Source organism: Malania oleifera, chromosome 3, assembly GCF_029873635.1.
Source record: "Malania oleifera isolate guangnan ecotype guangnan chromosome 3, ASM2987363v1, whole genome shotgun sequence".
Classification (NCBI taxonomy): domain Eukaryota; kingdom Viridiplantae; phylum Streptophyta; class Magnoliopsida; order Santalales; family Ximeniaceae; genus Malania; species Malania oleifera.
The window spans coordinates 88,847,381-88,864,846 of record NC_080419.1 but is presented as its reverse complement, the minus strand read 5'-3'; the positions used below and the strand labels follow the sequence as shown (position 1 = coordinate 88,864,846).

Genomic DNA, 17,466 nt, shown 5'->3' with positions numbered 1-17,466 from the left:
TAGGGTAAAAAGATATAATGCAAGACGAGGTCCCTAAAGCTCAATTATGTGTAATGGACAAAAGTATGCTTAACTTGTGATTTTCATATTAGCATGGGTTAAGCATTTTGAATTAAATACCAGGCATACATGCCATGTCCATATGGAAGTGGATAAAGATTCTTAGTATAACAAGATAGGTGAGTGCGTATACTAAGATTTTCATTATAAGCAACAACCACTTCCCAAACCTGCAGTCATCACAATCCCCTAAACCTAAGCGTAGGAACTAAGGAAACATTAAATAATTAAAACTATTAAGTTAAATCCAATTTTCCTTAGGACCTACGAGGTTTGCTTTCATAATAACCCACATCATTTTTTTGTCCATACTTCTAGCATTTCTAAGTCAGATACGCCCTTTCATTTTACAAGATAAGTAAAATTTATATGCATATGACAGATTATGATTACTTGTTTTATTTTTATTTGACGACGTATGATTGTGGGACTTATAATATGAACCCTTTTTGAAAAATTTATTTCTTTTGGCTCTTAAGGGTTCATTATGATTATTCTTTTTATATTCTACTTTGGGTGCAACTATAGAATAATCATCTATTTCCTTTTCTAAGCAGATAATTTTCAATATCTTCTTAATCTTTCTCTTCTCAAGGATAGCATGATAATCTTTTAATTCTTTTAATTGTATAGCTATCCCCTTATTCTCAATTTTCAAAAATGATTTCTGCTTAGATATCTTAACTAGAAATTTATTCATTTTTAATAAAGTCTTTTCTAGTTTTTCAAATGATAGCATGCTTTTATTATTCAATTCAACACTTGATTCATCATAAGAATTAACACAATAGTTTTCATATGAATCATTGCAGGCATGTTCAACAAGACTATCACAAATATTCTCAAATGATTCATCATACGATATGTTGTAATGCTTTTCACAGGAATCATCATATACATCATTAACAATATTATCAACAGATGATTCAGCATGAGACACAACACAACATTCAGCATAAGAATCATCAATCGAGCTAGGGTGAGAATCATATACCTCATCGCTGATTACTAGCTCATGATTTACCTCATTTTCTTGGGTCTCTGCATATCTCTTATCTAGCTCAACCCAAATCTCTTGTGCACTACTACATGCCACAATTTCATTAAGCATATTAGTATCTACAGTGCAATAAATCCATGGCATGTGAATTTGCATGCATTAAATTTATATCATTTTTACTGGCATACAAATTCTTTTATCAATCACCTGCCAAGCCCTCCAATTCATAGATTTTACAAATATGCTTATTCAAATTTTCCAATTGGTGTAATTTACACCACAAAACAAAGGAGGACTGGAAGGTGACTATCCCTCGCCGAATGGGGATACACCAAATCGAGCCATTGCTATCTTTTTGAAAAAACATTTAAGTCTAGTGCAACGAGGCTCTGATACCAATTGTTAGAATTGGTGTATTCCTAAGAGGGGGGTGAATTGGAATTTTAAACTTTTCTCTTAGGTTAAATCAGAAATCAATATGATTTAGCTACCTAGGGTCTTTCTATACAATCCCAAATGTGCAAGTAAATATAATGTACGGAAATTTAAATCATGCGCATCATTCACACCATAACATACACGTGTGGTAAATATAGAGTGTGGAAATATAAACAAACACACGATATGTTATCGAGGTTCAGCCAACTGTGCCTACGTCCTTGCCTTTAGCTCGCAAGCCCGAGGATTCCACTAAAGGCTCACTTAAAGGGTGGAGCGGCACCAATTACAACCAGGTTAATTAGCACAGGGCTAACCTCAACCTTTAAAACCAGATCAATTAAAGGGGCTGAACTCAACCAATGTGCCTTACCAAGATGGCTCACCTAGCTTTCCTAACCGGGTCTAAGCCAATCCGGGACTATTTCAAAGGGGTAGTCTCCCTCTTCAGGCACGTGCCTAGAAATACAACAGATTTGAAATACAATACAATGGTACAGTGATCATATTTCAATGTAAAGTAGGTATATACCTAGTTACGCACAATCACATACACCACCAAATGATATAATATGTAAGCTTAATATGGTTTAATATATCAACTCTCAAATATATTTACTATCAATGTAATGCGTGCGTGAGAGTGTAAACCAGTATAATCTTTGTATCACAAGGTATTCAATCAACGTGCTCAAACAAATATATCAGCCAAACTATATATATATATATATATATATATATATATCGTATGATGCTCAAGTAGTGTATATGTTTGGTTTGCAAAAAGAGATTTAATCTTTGTATACAGCAAAATAGATAAGTCAATGAATATTGCCACAAAGATCAATATCACATAAACAAATGTCTTTTCAAATATTTTTCAAGATAAAGTGCAATAAATATTTGAAAATGTTTTGAAAGAGTTTTTGCAATCCAAAAACAAATACAGGCTTCCCAAGATTTTGCAATGAATGTGCAATACTTGGAAGTTTAATATAAGTCTTCTTAGGAGAGACTTATTAACAAAAACTCCTAAGAACACTTAGGTTTGTCTCTCAAGAAAATCGTATCAACCAAGCAGAACAGGGAGAGCAAACCTTTCCAAACAAACACTTAATCAACTTACAGAGAGTTTAGGCAATAATAGAAGGTAAGTATGAGTGAATGAGGTAAGAAACTGAGTAGTATGAATTTTGAGATTTTCAAGGAATTTCTCCTAATGAAGATTGCTAATCCTCTGCTAATCTTTGCAAATGATGGGCTATTTATAAATGTTGGAAGCATTATAGCCGTTAGGACATGTAGGGTATTATTAATATTGTTTAAAATCATTTTAACCCTAATTAACCCTATTTAAAAATATTTAACAACTGTAAAAATGCAGGGCAATCCGAGAGCATCGGTTGACCAAAATACTTTTAGTCGACCCAAGCTTATATGCTTCGGTCGACCAGGCTAGAAATGAACTGCCTAGGTCGGCCGATCGGACGAGTATGTCCGAGGTGATTTTTCCAAATCAGCGAGATTCGATTAACCAAGGTAAAAATGAACTAACTGGTCGGTCGACCAAAATGGCATATCTGAAGCGATTTTTCAAAATCAGCGCGGATCAGTCGACCGGGGCTAAAATGAACTAAGTTGGTCGGTCGACCAGACCTTTAGGACAACTCCCGAGGACCCTCGTTCAACTACGTTGGTGTAATATAAATTTCGCTCAGTTGACTAGGAAGTCAAACTATTGACTTCAAGGGTATTCGGTCGACTAGGGTCAAATGAGCTTTAAAAGTTCGGTCGACCGGACTGCGGTCAACATGTTGACCCATACCTGATTCGGTCGACCAAGGGCAAAATGATTTGTATAAGTCGGTCGACTGAAAGTGCATAACTTGTGCAGTTCTATCCTATTTTATTCAACAATCACCCTATTCAAGTATCTAACACATACAAGTGCAATGGTGAGTGTCTTAAGGTCCTTTCTAGGTCTTTTGAAGACACCGAAAAAATATCGTGTCGATCGACCGAAGGGTATTTCCTAAGGTTTTTCTAAGGCCATTTTTAGTTTACAGTTGGTTTGAGCTTACCTATTTGATCATGCATATGATGTGTGTGAGCTTATTACAAACTAATCCTTATTTACTATTACAGACCCTTTGCATAGAAATGAAATACAATACAATCGTAAATTGGGTCTTTAACATCAGTTCCTCTTTGAGTTATACTATGATCTGCCAAGTAGAATACATGCACATCAAATCGGCAGTTATTAAATACTTGAGTATTTTTCATAATCAAAACAGGGATATGACTTATAAGGTCAACAACATTTCATCATTTACATTTCAATGATCCCATTGCATCTTTTGCACTTTACAATGTTCACATTTCCCAGAATTTACAATCAGTATTCTCAATTTAATATTCACATTTCAGAAACCACATTTCAATTTTCGCATTTCAATATTCATATTGTAGAATTTACATTGCAATATTCCCATTTTTAATATTCAGATTTCATCTCATACTAATACTATATGTACCATTTCACACATTTCAGCATCTCTCAATAAAGCATTTCATTATTTTTTCAATATACATATCCATGTTTCTCTTTTCGTCATTTCTCATAGAATCTTCAATATACCAACACACACACACACACACACACACACACACACACACACACATATATATATATATATATATATATATATATTATTTTCATTATTTCTCAAAAAAACAGTTCTCATTTCGTTTCAGCTCAGTGTATACATAGCACTGGGTTTCTTTTAAATCATCTCTACACAAAACCTTTCAGTATATATATTTACATTGAATTCTCATTTCCTTCATGCAAATCACACAACCAAATTTAAACATGTTTTCAGTATAACTCATATGCCACACAATTTTTATCTGATAATCATATCATAATAATTTCAGGCAAAATATCATATTTCTTTTTCACATAATTTCTTAGCCAATAATTCTCAACAAATTGATTACGCGTCAAAACTGCGTAATTAGGCATCTTAACCCGGGCTTTACGGTTTATATTTTTAATTAAATGTCCAAAATTATCCAATATTTTAATAAAGTGCCAAAATCATCATTCTTGAACTTTATTGCACTATTTATGAAATTTTGATAATTTTTTGTCGTAGGAAAATTCCCGGGAACCAAAATCGACACCTGTTCGTATTTCGTACATAACTTTTCTGTCCGAACTCCGATCGAGACGATTCAAATTTCTGGAGAAAGAGGAAGAAAGGATTATCTACAACTTTCATGTTTTGAGTTTTGTGAGATACGGGCTCTAGAAGAGTCAGATTTGCGATGAACAGAGAATGAAAAAAATGAAAAAAATATAGCAATTCGGGTCGGGTCTCCTATCCGGGTCTAGGGCTTTCCCCCTATCCTATTTAACCCTTCTCTTCCTCTTCCTGCATAGGCAGCCCCTGGGGCTCCCCATTCATTCCTCTTCTCTTCTCCTTCTTCTTCTTCTCTTTCCCTTTGATCCTTTTTCTTTTCTCTCTGGCTCTCTTCTTCTCCTCTCTTTGTTTTTCTTGTCTCTGTTTTTCTCTCCTTCCCCAAACTCCTCTCTTCTCTATCCCCTGTTCTTTCCTGCATATAGCAGTCTCCAAACACCATTACAGCAGCAGCAGCTTCACGGCACAGTAGCAATACCAGCCGAGCACTCTGTTGCTGCCATAGCAGCAGCCCGTGTACCAGCTTCCCCTGCTCCAGCTCTCCTCCAATAGAGTAGCAACACAGCAGCTCCAAACTCTCACACAGCAGTTGCATCTGCTGCCATGGCTGCCCCTCTCTCTCTCTCTCTCTCTCTCTCTCTCTCTCTCTCTTTCTTCTTTATTCTTTTCTTTTCTTTCTTTTATTTTCAATTGCAACAATATATTTCTTCTCTCCTTTAGTTGTTTGTTAGAATTTTGAAAGATTGTTTGAATGCGTGTTAAGTTATTTTAATTTGTTTAGTGGAGTTTAATATTTATTTATTTATGTTTCTTTTAATTAATGTTATTATTAGATTGGATGGATTTAATTTAACTCCTTTTATTTATTTATCATTCGTTTAGTTCCTTTTATTTATGTTTTTATTGTGTTTTATTTTCATTTAAGTCAATTGGTAGTTAAACTTTGTTTCGAGTTCTTGGTTCGTAATAAAAGTTCAGTTTTTAGTTTGCATTTAAATTGTGATTTTGGTTCGTAATTTTTAGTTCATGTTAAAGATTTGATTTTTATTCCGCGCGTGTGTGTGTTTGATTGAGTTTCCATTCCTGGGTGTTATAATTCCTTATTCAAAGTTGTCATCTTTAATTAAGCGTGTTTCAGTGTTTCCTTAAGTAGACTAGGATTTCCGTTATTGTTATTTAATTCCGTGCGTGCTAATTTTAGGACTTTAATTTGCGTGTGTATGTAATTTGAGTCTTCAAAATTCTAAAAATCCCGAATCTGAACTGAGTTTAGTACCTTTTTAATTTTGATTGGAAGAACATTAAATCTGAGATTAAAACGCATTCCCTGAGGAGTCGATCTAGCCTTTGGGCTTAATATTACACGACAGATGTCCTATACTTGGAATAGCTTTTGAGCTGCTCATTTTTCGAGTGAGTCACAAATACTATTATAATTTATTCCCCTTACCTGATTTCTTGAACTACGCCTGTAGGGATTCTAAAATCATACCCGCGGCGCTAACCTGAACCCTGAATTCAATAACACTAGTTCAACCAATTTAACTTCAACTAAAATACTATTTTAAAATTTTTTAGATTTATAAATTTCAAATAAACAATTAAACTCCCAAAAATAATCAATTTGCTTAGTTTCATAAATCTCACCCTCGCTTTGGAGTGGTGCCTAGGACCCTTAAATTGAAAATTTGTTTCGGTCAAAATGTCAACGATCGAGATTAGGACCTTGTGGTGGGGCCCGATCATTGATTTAACTGAAGATTTAAGGAGAAAGTGAGGAACGAGGGAGAAGTTACCTTACCCTACGAGTGGTGCCTACGTCACTTATACGACAAATGCACTCCAGTTAAATTGACGGTGGTGGAGAATGGAACCCCGGGGCATCTTCTCTTTTTTGATCGATCGAGTACTAGAGAAGAAATTGAGGAGAGAGGGAAGGAAGTACGGAGAAGTGAGAGAGTGAGAGACGAAGAGAGAGCTAAGCTCTCAGTAATCCCTTTCTTGAAGGATCTATATATAATATATTATATTATATTATTAAATTAATAATAATAAATATTTCATTTAATTAATTTTAATTATAATTATTTTTATTTTATATTATTTTTTTAATTATTATTATTATTATTTTTTACCTTCCCAAGTATATTATTTTCTAGAGCGTTATATTCATTGCATTTAGATAGATATCAATATCAAGAATTCATGATAAATAATTGTTACCATTGATATCAAGGGGAACAAATTCAATTTTGTTTTGGTTCGACATCTAAATGAATTAACAAATGTAAAAACTTAAACAAAACTAAGACAGTAATATAATATTATTTCCACCCTTTTGAGGTAGTCAAATATATTTTTTCATAAACATTATTTTATTTTTCTCAATTTGTACTATTTAGAAGTATAATTCCAATTTATAATATTAAATTGGGTAATAATTACCACCTCTTTTGGAGGTTAAATATACTAACTCATCAGTAGAATAAATGTTTCACCTCTTTAGGAGGTCGAATTTAACATCTCTTTGGAAGTTTAAAAATATATTCTCTTCAGGAGATAAATATTTATCATCCTTTCTGGAGATTAGATACATAACTTCTTCATGAGGTCTATCTTTTCGGGAGATTAAATATATAGACGAAAAATTTAAATATATTGTTTCTTCAGGATGATTATTTTACCATATTTTCTAGAGATTGATACTTTTTAAACTTTAAAAGACATATTCTTTTTTAGAAAATATTATATTCTTGTGGAGTAAAACTTATAAGAAATAAATAAATTAAATAAGAATTAAAAAAATAATTCAGTTGGTTAGAGTCTCATGCCGATAACGTGTTATAAAAGATGTAGGAAATAAATAAAAAAATAAATAGAGATGAGACAGAAATTTTACGTGGTTTGGATATATTTACTTCACGGGCAGATGAAATAAAAAATTTCACTATTTCGAGCGGAATTACAAGATAATTTGGGACCGAATTTGTACAAAATATCATTTCTCTCTGTATCTCTTGTACAAAATGTCTCTCTTCACTTTATCTCTCTTCTTATCTCATCCTTACTATACTTACATAAAAATATCAAATGTGTGTGTCCCAAATGAGAAGGGGAGGGTGCCCTTTTATAGGATAATATGGATAGTTAAGCAATACTGGGGTGGAAAAACAAAAGTGGTGGAAGATAGGATGACATACATATTTTTAATAAGACCATATATATATTTTAAACATATTTCTATAACTATTCATAAATATTCCAAAAATATCCCTAATCATCCATAATTTTTCTAAAATAATATTTTGAAGAATTATTTATATTTAAAGTGCATTGACATAAGAATTATTATTTTAGATGCAGAATCTGCCCGACCCGAACCCTGAGGCATGGTCGCCGACTCGCTCACCGAGTCCACCCCTGTGAATGGCGATCCAACCCGCCTTGTACCCTCGCCAACGGAACGTTGAACCGTCCGAGGCCTAAACCTCGGAAAGAGGAGAAGTTTGATTGAAAGACCAGATAGAGACTCCATAGAGAGAGAGAGAGAGAGAGAGAGACTGAGAAAGAGAGATCTTATGGCGACGAACTCGACGAAGAATGCGATCCTCCCAGTATCGGACGCTCCCAGGGGCGAGGAGAAGCTGTTCAAAGGATCCGCCATGACCAAGAGAGGAGCCTACGCTGCTATCTCTTACATGTCTTGTGCAGGTATCTTATTGTTCATTTCTTCTGTTTTGATCTCACTTTATTCTTTTGATGACTGCATGACGTTTTGATTTTGTAGTTGCGGCTTTGTATTTCAATTTTGTCTCTTTGAATTTCCAAGTTTCTTAGTCTGATAAATTTACATGCTTTAATTCTTATCTACTAGTTATCCAATATTTGTCCTGATAACTTAATGAAATTCCGATTAAGTAATGAAATTCCGTTTTGGGTCGTCTCGCCTAATATATGCAGTCCTCACAAACTTTGGATGATCGAATGATCTTGTTTTCTGTTGTTTATGCTATATGTTTCAAATTATCTGATTTTGAACACGTCAACTGTTGATTATCCCTTGATGAATTGAACTAAGCGCGTGAAAGCACGCTTGGCATTCCTAACTTTTGATTTTCTATCTCTCAAAATGTTTTACTATTTGCCCCCAAGGGTGGCTCACGTGCTAAATTCAAGGCTCTCCTAATTAAAATGCGAGTTTGGAGGCTACTGCATTAGTCGAGTGTTCAAAAGGTTTCAGACACTATTATTTTAAAAAATATTTCTATTTGAATGTTTTTTCCCTCTTCAAGCTCACCCCAAGTTTCTTTTCTAGCATCTGTCATGGCTGGGTTGTCTTATTTTTATCCATCATAATTCATAAGCATTACTTGCGGTTTGTTTTGCAGTGCTTCTGGTACTGTTCAACAAAGCAGCTCTTTCTTCTTATAGCTTTCCAAGTGCAAATGTTATCACGCTTTGTCAGGTAGGTTCTACCAAGTTAATTTTCTCATGTTTTATAGCCTATTCCTAACCTTAATTTCCTAATGAAGTTGAGCTCATTCTGTGGCTAATTTTCCTGTAAAATTTTTAGAACAATTCGTAACCAGCTAACCCTCTTGTGTGAAAGACTTTTGAAATTATTTTGTGGGACCCAGTTCTAGATGCTGCTTTGGAAGCTTGAAAACTTTATATTTTCACCTCTGAAAATTGGAACAAATTATTAATAGAGTTTTCTGGCGTTAAAAATATACAGGGTATGTAATTTTAGATGATTTGCTGGAGATTAGAGAATATTAAACTTTTTATAGGTAAAATAAAATGCATATAGATCCACAAGGAGGAGGAAGACTGAGTGCAAATTTGGTGCCAACTGAATTTTTTGGAATCTACCAGTAGTTTTATTTTTATTTATTCTAGAAGTCCTCAAATGCTTGCAGGATTGCTAATAACTATTGTTAACTATTTTTTTTTTTTGTGTTGTAAAAGAGTTAATGATATATAATAGAATTTTATTTTATGTTGTGTGTTTGCAGTAATTGCTAGCCTGAAAAAAAAACACAAGTTATGCCATCGAATACTTCATAAATAAATCTTATATGTTAATATTTGAAAACTAAGGTATAGTCCCAAGAGGGGGGCTAAATTGGGTTATTTAAATTTTTTTTTTTAGTTATTTTTAATATTCTTAACATCTTTTAATTCTTTCAATGAATTCTTGACCTTTTTGTTAATTTAACAATCACACAGCAAAGTGTTTACTTATTTATTCAATCCTCAAATCAAAACACAATTTATTAAAACTTAATCACCCAATCAAACAATTGATTTACCAAACATAAGTCAATATATGCACTGCAGTACTATCAAGATTAATTTAACCTTTAATACTTAGTTAGCTTAACCACAACTTTGGAATATCAACACACCCTAATCAATATCAAACTTTAAACCATTCAAGCACAATATATTCAATCAATATATGAGCTTCAGCTTTTAGATAAGTTTCAGCCTTTGTAGCCCTATGTATATGAAATTTGATTCAAGCCCTGCAGAGAATAAATTTGATCTTTCTTTATGATAATTAATATAACATCCACACCCTTCCCAAAATTCAGATTTCAAATAAACCTTCCGTTAATAGGTTTTGGGTTATTAACGCACTCCTTTAAGGTTTCCGCAAATTATTGATCAACCAACGTACTCCCTTTTGATTTCCGTAATCCCAAAAACAAATTAAACTTCAGCTTATTTAAAATCCAATCCACGTAGTTTTTATGATTAAGAAATATTAATCATCCACGCAGTTAATCTATGCTGAAAATAAAGAGAGTAAGGGAAAGAGAGTGACACCGAGTTTTTTACGAGATTCGGCTTATCCCTAGCCTACGTCCTTGCCTTTGGCCAGTACCACCAAAGGATTCCACTATACCAGTTCCTTTCCGGGCGGAACAAAACCTTACAAGCGATACCTCATGCTCAAACACTCCTTTATTAGACTAGAGTAATGCCTCTCCAAGCGATACCCCATGCTTGGGCAACGATCCAAACAATTCTTGAATCGTCAAATCTATAAGAATAGGGTCAATAATCTGTATATAAAGAATTACCCTCAGATAGGGTGGATTAGTACAATTTCAAATACTATATACTTCAATCAAAATATCAATATGAAATACAATTGAAGCTCAAAAGAGATTTCACCAAGTTTTCCTTCTAAATGAGAATCGAAAATTCAAAAACACAAAGAAGGATTGATCAGTTGCTTCTAGAAAATCTTAGCAATTCAGATGTGCAAAAATGAGAGCATGAGAGCTTTAAGAGTATGAGAGTTTCAGCTTTGAGAATTGACTTTCAATTGCTTGGTATAATTTGATTTGCAAAACCATGTATTTATAGAGTTTTTAGGGTGAGTTTTCTTGTTTCCCAAGTTGCTTGGAGTGTCCCTCAAGTTTTTATAACATTTAGATTTGAAAAACTAATTTTTAGAATTTTCTAGTTAAAGTTCAAAATTTAAATTCTCGTAGGGTCGATTGGCTGGACAGGCGACTGGGTAAGTGTTTATACAGGGTTAGGCGGCTGGACAGGCGGCTGAGTCCATTTTATCTATCCAGGATTTTCAAAAAATATTTGTCAGTCAGCTGACTGAACATAGTTCAAATTGGTCAATCGGCTGATAGTCAATTGTCTGACAAAACCTAGTTCATCTTGGTCAGTTGGTTGAGGTGCTGTCAGTTTCGACCACCCTTCAGCATTTTGGTTATAACTTTTTCTATATAACTCCAAATTGGACGTTCTTAGTATCAACAGAAAGCTAAGAGAAAATTCCATAACTTTCATGTTGAACACTTTTTAAGATAAAAAATGTTTGATAGAGAAAAATGCTCATCAATACAGATATAGAAAAAAATAACAGAATTTGGAAAATCCTATTTTGGTGTTTTTCATTCCAAAAATAATTTTAACCTTTTTGAAATAATTTTTGAGATTATAAAAATATTTTTCATGTATTTTAAAAGGTATCTAGGTCCAAGTAATTACCCTAAGAGCTTCATGTATACATATTGAAATCGAATGAAGTACTTATATAAAGACTTCTTAAGACTTTGACATTCTAAGCACTTAAGTCTTTATGCTTGTCTTTCTTTGACTCCATCTTGTCTTCGAGTTTCAATGTATTTTAAGCTTTTAGCAAGTTCTCTGTAATATTCATGCTCTAATGATCTTCAAGCTTTATTTGACCATCTTTGAACCCATGCCTCTTAAGCTTCATTTAATCATCTTTATTTGGAGTATAAGCTTTCAATGATCCTTGTGAGCACTTGACCTTGTATTCTCATACTTGAGTCCTGAAATATCATCACTTAACCAAATATGTTAAGTTCCTCTGATTTGTTATCATCAAAACAAGATTTTAAGCCTTGTAAGGTCAACAATCTCTTATTTTTTGATGATGACAAACAAGGAGCAAAAAAATGAGTAAGCCTTAAAAAGGCTCCCCCTTACAATAATTATCATCTTAACAAACTTAGTAATATCAATATCAATTTCAAAAACTCTTTTACTATCATGCTCATTACATCATTCAAGTTCAAGATCATTCAATATCAAATACTTTTTTCCCTTTTGATACATATATCATGTTCAAATTTTTCAATACCATGCTTAGTTTTTGTTTAAAACTTCTCTCTCTTTTGACATCAATAAAAAAGAGTAAGATGTCAAAAATGATTGAGTTCAAAAAAAATCATATTTTGAGCATATGAACATCAAGCAAGTATATCACATGAATACACACTTCCCAATATATTGCAATATAGCCTATGTAGTGTGCTTCAATAGTCAAATAGTCATGCATATTTCATCATTGTAATTCATATTTCATATGTTTTGTAACATCTTTAAATTCACAATAAAGCATATGTTGCACAACATTCATATTAGCTAAAAATACTTCAAAAGTCATATTTGTCATTCATAATTCATCATTCTATCAACATTCTTTCCCCCTTTGACATTAATTCATGATACCAATTTGATAATTTCATATGATACCAATTGAAAATTAGGTAAAAATCATAATACAAACAATGAGTCATAATACTCCCCCTTAATTTAATACATTTAGATTTGATACCAATTATGCTTTTAAGTTTATCATCCCGTGCTTCAAATATTGATTCATATCATGTATGTGCTCATGGATACTAATATCAAATACCAATATCATGTCAATATCATCAATATCATAACATGCTCATGGATATAATTATGCTGTCTTGCTCAAATACCAATTGATATATTCATGGATACCAATATACTTCATAGATATCAATGCTAATGTCACATCATGCACTGCTCATGGATACCAAATTATTTAGATGCCAATTTTTTAATTCAACTTTCTCTCCTTTTTGACATTAGTAACATGAAGAAGATTATCAATAAGCATATGTAGTCTAGTACAAGAAAAATAAGTTTATCCATGCGATCCATCATTAGCATGTATGGTCAAGAATTAATTTCATATTCATATATCAATATCATATCAAAATTCATGCTTCAAAATCATGCTCTATAACTTCATGCTCAAATTTTCAATATATAGTGAGCTATAAATCATTAATATAAGTCAAATCATTTTCATATTTTTGGAACTATCAAGATATCAGCATGTAAGCATGTAGCATAGAAGTATATAGCATATCATCATTTCATATAAGCATGGAGTATATCATTAACATGTGCATTGTACTACACTTTTGCTTAAATTATTCTTATGTTGCTCAAGTATCTCTTATTCTCAAATATCTGTTCTTAATAAAAAACTCATGCAATAAGCTCAGATTTTCTTACTTTTGATTTCATATAAATTCCTAAAATTCATATTGCTTTCCACATCTTTAATACTTTCTAAGTTAAGCCTTGTATGATTCATTCATTGATTGAGGCCAAGAATTTTCATTAGTCAAAAACTCATCTTTGAGATTTTTTTTCTTATTTCATCTTGGGACCCATATTTTCTTGTGTCCGGATGGTTTAACAAGGGATGTTTCTTTTACTTTCCATACTTATTTAGTTTTCACACCCTTTCTTTTTAATGGACTTTCAAACTTTATATGTCCCTTCTTCTTACATAGAAAGCAAGTGGTGTGAGTGTAAGCATTTGAAGAGGTGTTAGCATAATTTTTAGAGGTTTTTGTAAAGTATCCCATGTAGAGATTTTTTTTCTTTGTATTCTCAACCCCATTAAATCCTATGCCTTCTTTATTTAAGGACATTCTTTGTGCCCCAATCATTTTGTCAAAATTTTCTTTTCTTTTTGTGAAGTTATAGATGATTTAGGCTTGATCCTCAATTTCTCTCTTAAGATCATAAATTTCTAAATCTTGTATATTTTTGCTCTTTTCTTGATTTTGAGATATTTTTCTGATTTTATTCTCTAATTCAGAAATATATTGATCTTTCTCATTTTCCATAGAGAATTGGGATCTTAAGTCTTCTAATTCCTTCATCAACTTTTCATTCTTACTTTCTAATCTCTTGATTTACAAATCTTTTTCTTTTTCAGTAAGATTTTTAGATTCTAGCTCTTTTATTACAGCTTCATTCTTATTTTCTATTTTCTTGATTTTTAAATTTTTTCTCTTTCAGCAAGTTTAAGGGATTCCAATTCCTTTATTGTACCTTCATTCTTATTTTTCAATGAAGTATATTGTTTAATTACTTTGACTAGGATCTTATGAACTTTGAATAATTTATTTAGTAAATCTTCATAAGATGGCATGCTCTTATAATTGGATTTATTAGATGAATCACTAGTATACTCATTAACCAATTTGGATGAGGAACTTTGATCTTCATCATCGTCCCATGCCATGTAGCAAGTATAAGCAACTTCTTGGTCACTTGATTCACTTTCTGAACTATTTGTACTCATGATGTCCCAAGTAGTGGCTTTCATTGCCTTTTCTTTTTCTTTTTGGAGTCCTTCTTAAGTTGTGGACACTCCGATTTTATGTGTCCAACTTTCTTACAATTATAACATTTTGGGGGATCAGCCTTTGATTTTTTCTTACTAGTTTCCTCTTCATTTGATTCGGATTTTGAGTTTCGGATTTTTCTTGTGAATTTGTTCTTCCTTCTAAGAATTCTTGCTAGCTTTTATGCTAATTCATTTTCATTCATCTCATCTTCATCTTCATCACAATAGCTTTTGTTTGATATTTTAAAAGCAATAGATTCTCGAGCTTTAGATTTTCCACTTTTTTCATTCATTGTCATTTCATATGTGAGGAGAGAACCTATTAATTCATCTGGGGAAGTGTTTTTCAAATTTCTTCCTTTAGTTATTGCTGCGGCTTTTGGTTCCCATATGGGTGGCTGTAGGTTTTTCATAATGCGTCGAGGCAGTTTATTTTGTGGGTGAACCTAGTGTACACGCTAGTTATTGTTTCATCCTGGTTCATCCTAAAGGCTTCGTATTCACTAGTTAACATATCGATCTTATTATCCCTTACATCAATAGTACCTTCATAGGTTACTTCTAATTTATCCCATATTTCTTTGGCTGATTTGCAAGCCATGATCCTATTGAATTCATTTATATTGAGAGCATAATATAAAGCATTCATAGCACTTGAATTTACTTGCAACATCTTATGGTCATTGTCATTCATGCCTTTTTCTTTTTTGGGTACTTCTTTTCCATCTACCAGTTTAGTAGGAATTAAGTCACCATGTGTGACTACCTTCCATGCCTTCCAATCCATTGTTTGAAGGTAGATTCTCATACTTTGTTTCCAAATTGTATAGTTTAAACCACAAAAGATGGGAGACCTAGTTGAGGATTGACCCTCTCCAAAGGAAGCTATGCCTAAGTGTGCCATATAGATCTTTATGTAGCTTCTAGTTAGGATTTGCTACAATCCCTCTTTAATACCAATTGAAAACTAAGGTGCAGTCCCAAGAGGGGGGGTGAATTGGGTTATTAAAAATTTTCTTTTAATTCTTTTTAAGATTCTTAACATCTTTTAATTCTTTCAATGAATTCTTTACCTTTTTGTTGATTTAACAATCGCACAGCAAAGTGTTTACTTATTTATTCAATCCTCAAACCAAAACACAATTTATTAAAACTTAATCACCCAATCAAACAATTGATTTACCAAGCATAAGTCAATATATGCACTGCAGTACTATCAAGATTAATTTAACCTTTAATACTTAGTTAGCTTAACCACAACTTTGGAATATCAACACACCCTAATCAATATCAAACTTTAAACCATTCAAGCACAATATATTCAATCAATATATGAGCTTCAGCTCTTAGATAAGTTTTAGCCTTTGTAGCCCTATGTATATGAAATTTGATTCAAGCCCTGCAGAGAATAAATGTGATCTTTCTTTATAATAATCAATATAACATCCATACCCTTCCCAAAATTCAGATTTCAAATAAACCTTCCGTTAATAGGTTTTGGGTTGTTAACCAATCAACGTACTCCTTTAAGGTTTCCGCAAATTATTGATCAACCAACGTACTCCCTTTCGATTTCCGCAATCCCAAAAACAAATTAAACTTTAGCTCATTTAAAATCCAATCCACTTAGTTTTTATGATTAAGATATATAAATCATCCACGCAATTAATCTATGCTGAAAATAAAGAGAGTAAGGGAAAGAGAGTGACACCGAGTTTTTTACAAGGTTCGGCTTATCCCCAGCCTACGTCCTCGCCTTTGGCCAATACCACCAAAGGATTCCACCATACCAGTTCCTTTTTGGGCGGAACAAAACCTTACCAGTGATACCCCATGCTCAAACACTCCTTCACTAGGCTAGAGCAATGCCTCTCCAAGCGATACCCCACGCTTGGGCAACGATCCAAACAATCCTTGAATCGTCAAATCTAAAAGAACAAGATCAATAATCTGTGTACAAAGAATTACCCTCAGATAAGGTGGATTAGTACAATTTCAAATACTATATACTTAAATCAAAATATCAATATGAAATACAATTGAAGCTCAAAAGAGATTTCACCAAGTTTTCCTTCTAGATGAGAATCGACAATTCAGAAACACAGAGAATGATTGATTAGTTGCTTCCAGAAAATCTCAGCAATTCAGATGTGCAAAGATGAGAGCATGAGAGCTTTAAGAGTATGAGAGTTTCAACTTTGAGAATTGATTATCAATTGCTTGATATAATTTGATTTGCAAAACCATGTATTTATAGAGTTTTTAGGGTGAGTTTCCTTGTTTCCTAAGTTGCTTGGAGTGTTCCACAAATTTTTATAACGTTTAGATTTGAAAAACTAATTTTTAGAATTTTCTAGTTAAAGTTCAAATTTAAATTCCCGTAGGGTCAGTTGGCTAGATAGGCGACTGGGTAAGGGTTTATACAGGGTCAGGCGGCTGGACAGGCGGCTGAGTCCATTCTATCTGTCCAGGATTTTCAAAAAATAATTGTCAGTCGGCTGACTGAACATAGTTCAAATTGGTCAGTCGGCTGACCAGTCAGTTGGCTGACAAAACCCAGTTCATCTTAGTCAGTTGGCTGACCAGTCAATTGGTTGAGGTGCTGTCAGCTTCAACCACCCTTCAGTATTTTGGTTATAACTTTTTCTATATAACTCCAAATTGGACGTTCTTAGTATCAACAGAAAGCTAAGGGAAAATCCCATAACTTTCATGTTGAACACTTTTTAAGATAAGAAGTGTTTGATAGGGAAAAATGCTCATCAATGCAGATATAGAAAAAAATAACAGAATTTGGA

The 17,466-nt window shown here is 32.9% G+C and overlaps 1 protein-coding gene across 2 annotated transcripts in view; it reads left to right on the top strand.

Annotated features, from left to right (window-relative positions):
• Positions 1-8,054: 8,054 nt before the first annotated feature.
• The window catches only part of LOC131152010 (UDP-N-acetylglucosamine transporter UGNT1), a 37,349-nt gene continuing 27,937 nt past the window's right edge, over positions 8,055-17,466 (top strand). Inside the window, exons 1-2 of one of the 2 annotated variants that reach the window (XM_058103564.1) lie at positions 8,055-8,415; positions 9,093-9,169. In XM_058103564.1, the coding sequence (XP_057959547.1) occupies positions 8,283-8,415; positions 9,093-9,169 (210 nt within the window). In that variant the 5' untranslated portion in view covers positions 8,055-8,282. The remainder of the gene's footprint in view (positions 8,416-9,092; positions 9,170-17,466) is intronic. The other variant, XM_058103565.1, reaches the window with a different exon arrangement.